The sequence below is a fragment of the Pelodiscus sinensis genome, chromosome 6, assembly GCF_049634645.1.
Source record: "Pelodiscus sinensis isolate JC-2024 chromosome 6, ASM4963464v1, whole genome shotgun sequence".
In the NCBI taxonomy this organism is placed as follows: domain Eukaryota; kingdom Metazoa; phylum Chordata; order Testudines; family Trionychidae; genus Pelodiscus; species Pelodiscus sinensis.
The window spans coordinates 96,760,038-96,770,817 of NC_134716.1; the positions used below are offsets into that span (position 1 = coordinate 96,760,038).

Genomic DNA, 10,780 nt, shown 5'->3' on the forward strand with positions numbered 1-10,780 from the left:
TTCTGGACCATGGATGTTGCCAGACCAGAGAGTTCTGGTTTACAGAGGTGCAACCTGCAGTAGGAAAGTAGGAATAAGAAATCCTCTGGAAAAGGGCTTATTTTCCAGAGAATCACGTCTAGACTGGCGCTTTTCTCCAGCTTATCCCCAAGCCGGAAAAAAGCGGCAGCCATGTAAATGCAAATGCCGCGGGTGATATTTAAATCCCCCGCGGATTTGCAATTGCGATGCGTCTCATTAGCATCCCTTTTCCGGAAAGGGATGCCAATGTAGATACAGCCATGGTGTTTTAGTTTCTCTCATTATGAGCAATGGAAACAGACTATCCAAGGGGAAAAATGCTGTATTTTCTCTAACCAAGGATTCTCATTTGCTCTAAAATGAACAGATTCACAAAATGTACTTTTTACTAAAATCTTCATGGTTTTCTAGAGGTCAGTATTTTTTATAAAAAATATTACAAAGGGAAAAAATGGGTTTGTACCTTTTGCTTCTTTTTAATAAATATCTGAAGGCCCAAAAGATAGTTTGGGTTCTTTACTTTAAAAATTAGAATCCTAGTAAATCTGGAACAATTTAATGGTGGAGCTAGTGAAATTTTGCAACACTAATACACAAAGCACATCAGCTGAGAGGTGAAAGGTGGGTTTTGTTTGTTTGTTTTTTTACACACTCAGGCTTTGGTCTGACTGACATTTAATTTCAGTAACAATTTGGAAAAAATTAAGATTCCACATTAAGGCTTTTTGTCACCCTTCAAAGTTGTGAGAGCTAATAAAATAAGTCCCTAAAAACAAAGTGTAGTCCTGTGACACCTTTTGCTAACCTAAGGTGCCACAGGACATGTATGGACTAACATGGCTACACCTCTAAGTCATTTTAAAAAGTCCCTGAAACTCTACCCCTTTCCCCAAAAAAAGAAATATTTGTACAAAAATAAAAAAAACACCCACACCCACCATAGCCCTATTTTGCTACTCATTTTCATCAAAAGGGAAAAAAAAACGAAGAAGTTTTTTATATAGTACAAAGCATCAAAAGGTGTAGAAACTAATTTTTAAAGTATCTTTTGCAACTAGCTACAAGTAAAAGGCTAAAAATGCACTAACCAGTATTGCTGGAGGAGGATCAAGTCCTGAGACCTCCACAAGGATTGTGTCATATTTGTCAAAATTAATTCCTGTCTGGTAGTGTGCAAATATGGCTTCTTCATTGTCAGGTGGAGGTGGAGGCACATAGGTCACCTTTGGACCTTCAGAAAACAAAAGAAAATAAATTATTTCAGATACATGAACAGTAAATTTGTTCCATGTTCTACTGAATTGTTTGGGTGCTCCACATTATTAATCTGAACTTAATAATTCACGTACGAGAAAACCCTTCCCATTTCTCAGCAAAGACCTCAGTAGTGTGCTGTACAGTACTGATGTTAATACCTTTTTTTAACCCAAAATATACTATTGTACTTTTATAAGACATCAAACAACATTTGGGGCGGGGGAGGAGGAAAACGTACCTATAGTTGCCGAAGAATCTATCACAAAGCTATCTGCTTAGCATTTTTTATGTACAAATGGCTCTTCCAATCAATAGAGATAATTAGTGAGAGTCTACCATGTAACTACAAAAACAAGAGTGTTTTTGACACTAGAAAGTGCTGAAAACAAATTTAGTCCCAACTTTGTCTGGCACCTCAGTAAACTGCAAGTAGCCCTTGTATGTGGAAGTGAAGCTCTTTGTAAGTGCATTAGGAAGAGCAAACTGTTCAGAAAAGTATGTTTTAGAACAAGTGTTTGATCAGAATATAAAAAAATTTGGATCTAGAAAATTTTTTCAAGACTCATTTGCAAGTCATCTGGTAAAGCAGCAAGAAAAGCAACTGTAGAGTGACTTTCAATATTGACCATCGACAAAGTATAATCATAACTACTGATTATAGCTTTAATTTGGGGAGGGGAGGGGAGGGGGATAGCTCAGTGGTTTGAGTATTGGCCTGCTAAACCCAGGGTTGTGAGTTCAATCCTTGCAGAGGCCATTTAAGGATTTGGGGCAAAAATTTGTCAGGGGTGGTACTTGGTCCTGCTGTGAAGGCAGGGGACTGGACTCTATGATCTTTCAAGGTCCCTTCCAGTTCTAGGAGATAGGCAATCTCCATTATTATTATAAAAATTCTAAATAAAAAGAAAACAGTAACACATGCATAATTGTTAATTAACACATTGTACAGTAAAATCATAAATTATAAGGCCAAAAAGGATCATCTAGCCTGAACTCTTGTGTGTCACAGGCACTTTAGAGATAATGGGTGAAATTAGGCACAATAACTTATACTTCTCTAAAGCAGTCTCTCTCAACCAGTGGTACAAGTACCCTTGGGGTACTTCAGACATCTGTGGGGGAGCAAGAGGAGGGTACATCAACACAACTGAAATTTGGAGAAAGCAGAATTTGTGTTTTAAGTTTTAGAGTGTTTTATTATTTTTGTACTTTTTACACCCAAAAATTTCATCGCCTGCCCGGCTACAATTAAGTTGTTTAAAAAAAATGTGTTACAATGGTAGAAAAAAACAACATTGTGTCTGAAAACTGTAGGTACTGGGAGTACTTCTTTTTTTTAAAGGGGGTTTATAAAAAGGTTGAGAAACACTGGTCTAAAACATATCTTTCAGAAAGGAACAAGTTTTGAATACTTGATGAAACAGAGACCATCACTTTGCTTTGGGGTAAACTCTTCAAATGGTTAGTCACCCTTTCAAAAATGTGCATCTTATTTGCTATTTGAATTTGTCTGGCTTCATCTTCCACTGATTTCTTGTTATCTACTAGATTAAACCATCCATATTACCTAATATCAGAAGGGTAGCCATGTTAGGCACTTCCTCATTCTTGCAGATTCAGACTATCAACTAGTTCAACGGTCAATAGAGATTCCATCGACTAGCCAATTAACCACATTTTAACATCCCTATCACTGACCACAGAGCTGACAATATGGGTCTATACACCCCTGTGTTTAGCCCATTTAAGTATGCTGATCACATACTTACGTTTTATTACTATTCGGATGTAATAAATGGATTATTTTTAGGCATGTTTAGTTGGCCTTAGACTTTAAAAAAGGAATTTGATTAAATTAGTTTGGTGTTTTCCCATAACTCCAAATATTAATTCCAACAAATTCCCTTCTTCTACAGAACAGATTATAAATGCCAGAGTAGTCATCCTGAACTTTTGAGGCTTCTCAAACTTGTTAATTTTTTAGCAGTAAGATTAGCCTGCAACCGCCATCCTTTTTTGGTAGTAGGAAGTATTCTGAGAAGTCCCTGCACCATAAGGAAAAAAGGTTGGTTCTATTGTTGCTAGTTGAGAAGAAAATCCACCTCTTGCTTAAGTAGAAGCTTGTGAAAGGAGTCCGTTAAGACGGATCAAGAAAGGGGTGAAAGGCTTCTGTCTTTCAAGTAAATTCAATACACTTAAGTGAATTCTATTCATCAAACATCTAGGGAAAAAATATTTTAAAGTGTCACAAAAATTATGGCAAAGTGATAATTCCCAATTCTGTTTATATGGTGCCTATGGCAACTGAAATGTTTTGAAAACGTTTAATGGGTCTGTGGATTGCCTTGGTGGATGGACACTAAGATGGATCCATTGTGTACCTGAAGGTATTTACAATACATTTTTATATAACGTGCTTGGCACGAGTACTTCACTCAAATTATATTTTCAAATTAATGAAATCTAAAATGGAATAAAAAACAAGGGTCTTCTGGCCTTGTAAGTAATTCTACCTACATGCATTCCCAATGAATTTCTCTATTTACCTTGATAATCACCATCTTCATTTTCACCATCTGACTTCCAAGAACCTTAAGTAGAAAAGAAATATATTAAGAAGAAAGAATAGTCTGGCAATTAAAAAAACAAAACATTGAATTATTTATAAGCTACCTTAGATAAACTACTTACTTCTTCCTGAACCTGCAATTACTTCTTCATTGTAACCTCTGTATCCCCCTGTTAAAAAGTGTCATAGAAGAAAACTTCAGGCTCTAGTGCTTTTCAAAAATTAAAAGTACAGTCACACCATACAAACATGTACAATGGACAGCATGGAAGGAGCTTAAGTCCTTGTGGACATAAAAAAAATGGATGATAGAGGCAGAGAGTTGTAAGTGCCAGACAGTAGTAAGAGAGTAAATGGGCAGCAATTAAAACATGTGAGCTAAGCTACTGAAGACTATTATCCAAAGTTTGCGTTTAATACAGTAAAGAAGAGTGTGACCTGATGAAAGCAGTGAGTTGGGAAAAAAGGATTGTCCTGTCTGTTTCAATATAGGTGACAGCCACATAAACACTCACATGGTGGGGGTCAGAGTTCCTGTAAGCCAAACTAGAGGATCACTGTCCTGAATGCTGCATCATTCCTTGTTTGCTGAAACCTACCATGATAGTACAAGTCACCCACAGAGCATCTACAATCTACTCTTGATTCAATTCATCATGAGGCCTGTGACTCTCCCTGCAATTTTAAGTGAGAGGACCCACTGCTAGGCTACCAGGGCAATGTCATGCTCCATGGTTCCAACTGTCCTTATCTTGATGAGTAGCACAATGAATAATGGTGCCACCATTGGCAGCACTGCCATGCTGAAGAGCAATGTCTCGACGCTGAGCTGTGCTGAAATCGGTTCCTAGGCAACAAGCAGTGCCACAACAGGGAGGGGAGTGGAGTGGAGTGGAGACTGCAGCCAATGCTGAGAGTTAGACTGGGGTCTAAGCAGGGTGCCATGTTGCTGCAGTGAGTGTGGTCTTACTGCAGTCTCCTGATAATGAATGGGATGGAGAGCAGTGTCTCTGTCAATGCAGGCTTGTCCAGCGTCGATGCTTGCCCGTTTGTGGCCAGAACCCGAGCTGCCTGGTTTACTTTCTGCAGACCTGGGCTTGGAAACAGCCATGCCAGGAGATTTAAGAGATTATGTTCCACCTCATACACCAATGGCATCGATGGTGCTGCCACAGCTATGTCCCCATCTTGGCTCCCCCTATAGCTAGGGGTTTTATGTGCCACACTCAATGGTTTTCCTGCTGGTGACAGTCTACGGTGCTGGTTGAGCTGCCTTCAATTGAGTGTGGCCTGCCATAGATTGCACAATCTTTCGAAGGGGAATATCCCCGGTCATAACGACTGCTTCTTCAGCACTAACGATCAGTGCACCAGATAGTGGGCATCACCTTCTTGAGCACCGAGGAAGTACACTAGGAGAATGGTGCCAGGGAGCTCAAGCCACTCTACGTGTCCCAAATTCTGGTATGCTTCTGGTACAAGAGGTGTTCTGCACTGGGTCTGGTTGCTACTGAAGCAGGACAGAGAGCCATCTCCATAAACAGGAACTTCAGACTATTGCCTCTTCTTTGGTCCTTAGTCTGAAGTTCCTAAAGATCTAGCTCTCATCCTGAATATAACCTTCTCCCAATCACTTTAAATAGTTCTCTTGAAGGTCACTGACTGCCATCTGCTTTCAGCATATTGCCCACTGTGTTTAGATCCCTGGGACCAAGCAATGTCACAGGGCCCAAGCAGGAAAGCCTCGCTAGGCAGGTACTTACCCACTATTACCTACTATCACTACACTTATGTCTGAGCTATTTATACTTTTCTACTACAGTCTACAAGTTTGCCGCCCCCCCCCCCCCTCCTCTCCCCCGACTGGTCTCAAACAAAGGAGTTTGCCAGAGTAGGGAAGGTCAGGCCTTGGGGCTCTCCTGAGTACCTGCCAGCCTCTGGCTGGGCTCCCCTGCCACCGGGCTGCCAGTCTTTCAGAGAATCCCAAACCAGAGAGACTCAACCTGTATTTACAGGGAGAAAACTATGGGCATCTCTTGCTGAGCAAGAGATAGGAGCATTCCAATGACTGCCACATACAGAAAGAGTAAACTGAAGAGGGGTTGGGCCAGCAGGTGCTTATATACTGCACCAGGATGGTACCACTCAAAGGGTACAAAATACAACTCAACATACCACTAGGGGGATGAAATCTTCCAATAATGCTTCACACATGTGCACACCTATTCTGGAATGGACATGAGGAAGCCCTCCAACAATCATTAGAAACTTATTTTCCTAAAATATACAGCTACACCACCACTTCCTAATAGCTAGTGACAAAAATGATCATGAGATGCTAAAAGTATCCTATACCTCTCTACAACATGATCAAGATTCCTTCAAAATTCAACAGTCACTGAACCAAATGATAAAGGAATTCAATGGATGGAATTAAATGCTGGAAAACTAAAAATGTTATATTTGTGAATGACATGCAGCATCTTACCCTAATGGTTTGATGGAAGGAAAAAGATGGATGCCAGCCCGGACTAGTGTTTAAGCATATGCACAGTAGCCATGGCAACTTCATCTATTAACTAGCTAGTTGCCCTTTCTACATCCTGAACACTACAGTTACACTGCAAACATTGGTCTAATGCTTGAAAACCTAACAGAAATGCTTAAAAACCATCCTTGGTACTATATTTTCATTATCCAAGAGGAGGGAAACGAAATAAGCAAACAGAATGAAAAGCAAATGTACCTTTTTAAAAAAAGCGGAACAAAAATATTTCATATATAGTGGATACAGAAATTTAAGACAGAGAAATTTAACCAATATCACGTCAAGATACTTCTGCTAAATACTAGCCAATGCAACTTTAAGCACTTTCCAAAGAATAATAAAATAAATCAGCCTCTTAAGGTAGATATTATGCCATTTATAAACAGAGAAAATGAGGCATTGCAGTGACATATGATTTACGCAACTTGCCACAGAAGCAAAGTAGGAATACAAGACCCAAAACTTCTGACTCCCACTTCCTTCCAAATCACTAGTAAATACACCATCTTGTGTAACCCCAATAAATACAAATCTGACCTTGTCTTCCAAATCCTCTGCTTTTGTTATTGTCATTATCACCTGAAAAATAAAGACAGAAATATTTAAATTAATTGGGTATGACAGTGCTTTACAAATCCTAATATATTATCTTTAAGCATTTATGACTACAGATAGCAGGATCTCTCCTCTGTGGAAGCAGGCTCTTTGTTGGCCAGGCCTCTCACACGTATTGCCATCCATGCAAAAGGTCAACTTCCCCTTGATGAAAACCCTTACACTATGTAACTTAAAGGTCAGCGACGAACAGGAACCAAAACCAGACCTAAAAAGTTCATGTAAAGTTCATGCTGGTTGTGCTGACTGTACCATGCCCGATAAGGCAGGAAAGGAAAAACAGGAAACCATCTCACCTCCTTACTCCTGTCACTTAGCAGACAGGGTCTGCTAGCCTATCACAAAAAGTGAGCAAAAGCTCTCTATAAACCAGCTACCCCTCCTATATCAAATTGAGGAATCCCGAATAAACATTGGATGGCAGAATACGAGCCAGGCCCAAGGACTAATCACCCGAAGGCCACCTCCTGCTCACCAAACCAGAGTTCCTGTAGAGTGTAACGTATACCAACTATGCTGTTGTTGCTGTTGTACTTTGTGTTTTTTCTAAGTGTGAGTATTACTATCTAAACTTAGTTAAAAGTTTTGTTAAGTAGTATTGTTAAGAGTTTTAGATAAGTAATTAGACTTGTGAGTAAGATTAATGTAAACGTAACTGTTGATAATCCCTGGTCCCTTATTGACAACTATTGGGACTTAGAAAAAGCTCAGAGAATTTTCAGTTATTGTATTGCACTTCGCTTATTGCTACTACTAATAGTTATTTGGCGGCCACGCATGTAAGAGACTAAAAGAAAAACTATAATTGGAAGTATTCTAATAAAAGTTTAAAAGATATTTAGTAATGGTTTGCCTGTTTCTGCGCCTCCCTGGGACTAGCCACATTTCCGAACCTTTTACTTTTAACCACATCCTCAATAAGCAACACCAGGCAATAATTGTGTCAGCCATCTTACTAGTAAATCCTCATGTAAAAATAAAATACAGGACTATGTAGCACTGTAAAGAATAACAAGATGGTTTATTAGATGATGAGCTTTCGTGGGCCAGACCCACTTCCTCAGATCAAATAATGGAAGAAAATAGTCACAACCATATATACCAAAGGATACAATTTTAAAAAAAATGAACACACATGAAAAGGACAAATCACATTACAGAACAGAAGAGGGATGCGGGGGGGGGGGGGGGGGGGAAGGAAGGTGAATGCCAGTGAGTTAATGATATTAGAGGTGGGGAAGGGGAAATGTCTGTGAGTTAATAGTATTATAGGTGATAATTGGGGAACCTATCTTTGTAATGTGTAAGATAGCTAGGGTCTTTGTTAAGTCCCGTGCGGAGAGTGTCGAATTTTAGCATGAATGCCAGTTCAGAGGATTCCCTTTCAAGTGCAGATTTGAATGTCTTCTGAAGTAGGATTCAGGTTAGCAGGTCATTGAGACTGTGTCCTTTCTGGTTGAAATGGCAAGCAACTGTTTTTTCTTTGTGATCCTGTCTAATGTCTGTTTTGTGGGCATTGATTCTTTGGCGAAGTGTCTGACAGGAGTTATTCTTCTATTGGTATAGCCACAACATGCATCAAACTAACACCAATTAAGTTGAAAGAAGCACCGGTATTAGGGTTTTTCCAACAACTATAATTTTTCCACACTTCTAGCAGACATAGCTGTGTCAGTAGAACTTTGTAGACTAAATCAGAGTGGAAAGGAAGGACAGTGACTAAGGTACTTGAAATCCTTTAACTCCAGTGGACCAGTCCTATAAAGCATCTCTTGGTATGTGATAAAACAGCAGCTTCCATCCAAAAAGCCAACCTGCATTCAATTATGGGACTTGTTTAATTTTGTTCACTAAAAGACAATTACTTTTTCCGTAACTAGTGTTCAAGTAGTATTATGTGTGTCCATTCCATATTAGCCACACGAGTTTGCTACATGCACTGGTACTGGAGGTTTCCCCCATCAGTATCTGTAGGGGAACAGCTCTGGTACCCTCTGGAGAAGCACCTGCATGCTGCCATACAAAGGGCACTGCTGGCTCCCCTACCCTCAGATCCTTCTTGCCAGAAATTCCAATAGTGGTGAAGGAGAGTAGGTCATGGAATGGCTACTAGCAATACATCTCAAAAGAACACCAATCATAGAAGAAGTGTCTACTTGTGTCCATTCCATATTAACTCAAAGCTATACCAAGAGGCAGATAGGAGTTTATCAACATTTAGGTTGCAACACTGCTCTGCCAGACCCAGAGTCATCTCTGGCCTACTGAGGGATGAACAGTATTCTGTAAACATAGACAGAGGACCACTTTGTGGCTCTACAGATATCCTAGGTAACAACGGATACCAGGAAGACCACTGAGGATACCTGCCAAATGGGCTCTGATGACAGGCAGCAATGGTTCTCTCCCCTCCTCTTCCCCTCCCCAGCAGCTGGTAACAGGTTTTTAAAAGGTGATAAGGGAGTTACTCAGCTCGTGCAGTAACCAGTGTTCTTCGAGATGTGTGTCCCTGTGGGTGCTCCACTCTAGGAGAAGGGTCGCCCTGAGCTGCAGATCGGAGCTTTGCAAAGCGGTTTCCCCCCTATTGAGCCACGCATGCTCAGAAGGCATCTCGAGCCCTTCCCGCCTCCTGAGAAGCATGACTCAACCCCCTCCCTTTCAGTTCCTCGTCTCCACCCGAGTAATTGAGACTCCGTGCAGAGGGGAGAAAGGGAGGGTCGTGGAGCACCCACGGGGACACACATCTCAAAGAACACTCGTTACTGCATGAGGTGAGTAACTCCCTTTTCTTTTTCGAGTAGTGTCCCCGTGGGTGCTCCACTCTAGGTGACTACCAAGCAGTATTCAATGTATGGCTGGAGGGAGCCAGAGTCAATGTTTAGCGGTGGTAGAGAGCACCGCTGTAGCTACTGCTAAGTCATGTCTAAGTTGTGGTAGGATTGCATAATGTCTGGCAAAGGTGTGGTCTGAAGACCATGTTGCTGCTCGGTAAATATCCCTTAAGGGGACATTGTTCAAAAAGGCTGTAGAAGCGGCCGTGGCTCGAGTGGAATGCGCTCTTGGTGGGCACTGTAGTGGCTTATTGCCCAAGATATGACACTTGACTATGCATGTCGAGATCCATTTTGAGATTCGTTGTGATGATAGAGGTGTTCCTTTTGAATGCTCAGCGATGGATATAAAAAGCCTTTCGGATTACGAAATGGTTTCGTTCTCTCCAGGAAGAAGGTGAGAGCCCTCCGAATGTCCAGATTATGCAGAGTGGCGTCCTTCTGTGATGCATGCGGTTTTGGGAAAAAGGTAGGTAGTACGATCAGTTAGTTGACAAGGAATTCTGTACAGACCTTTGGCAGGAATGTTGGGTGAGGTCTAAGTATGATCCTATCCTTTGTAAAAACTGTGTAGGGGGGTTCTGCCATTAATGCCCCAATTTCACTCACCCGTCTGACGGAAGTGATAGCTAATAAGAAGCAGACTTTCATAAAGAGAAAGGGGAATGGTACTGTAGCCAGAGGCTCAAAAGGAGGTCTGGTGAGGTGGTGGAGAACAAGATTTAGGTCCCATAAGGGGGGTGGTGCCTTATAGGGTGGGTATACGTTCTGGAGCCCTTTAAGGAATCTTTTAGTGATAGGATGGGCAAATATGGAGAAGCCATCAATGAAGGTATGGAACGCTGTTATTGCAGAAAGATGGACTCTTGAAGAGATTGACAGTCCTGACACTAAGGTCTAGAATCGATGAGGAGTCCTGTGGCACCTTATAGACTAACT

The 10,780-nt window shown here is 41.0% G+C and overlaps 1 protein-coding gene and 1 long non-coding RNA gene across 8 annotated transcripts in view; one reads left to right on the forward strand and one right to left on the reverse strand.

Annotated features, from left to right (window-relative positions):
* Positions 1-10,780, reverse strand: part of DDX4 (DEAD-box helicase 4) — a 115,040-nt gene that overhangs the window by 61,808 nt on the left and 42,452 nt on the right. For all 7 annotated transcript variants that reach the window (XM_075932449.1, XM_075932451.1, XM_075932452.1 and 4 more), the window contains 4 exons: positions 6,933-6,974; positions 3,970-4,017; positions 3,825-3,869; positions 1,110-1,252 (listed from right to left, as the gene is read on the reverse strand). In XM_075932449.1, the coding sequence (XP_075788564.1) occupies positions 1,110-1,252; positions 3,825-3,869; positions 3,970-4,017; positions 6,933-6,974 (278 nt within the window). The remainder of the gene's footprint in view (positions 1-1,109; positions 1,253-3,824; positions 3,870-3,969; positions 4,018-6,932; positions 6,975-10,780) is intronic.
* Positions 1-10,780, forward strand: part of LOC142829949 (uncharacterized) — a 37,865-nt gene that overhangs the window by 1,760 nt on the left and 25,325 nt on the right. Inside the window, exon 2 of the long non-coding RNA XR_012904906.1 lies at positions 10,232-10,736. This is a non-coding gene — a long non-coding RNA (uncharacterized LOC142829949). The remainder of the gene's footprint in view (positions 1-10,231; positions 10,737-10,780) is intronic.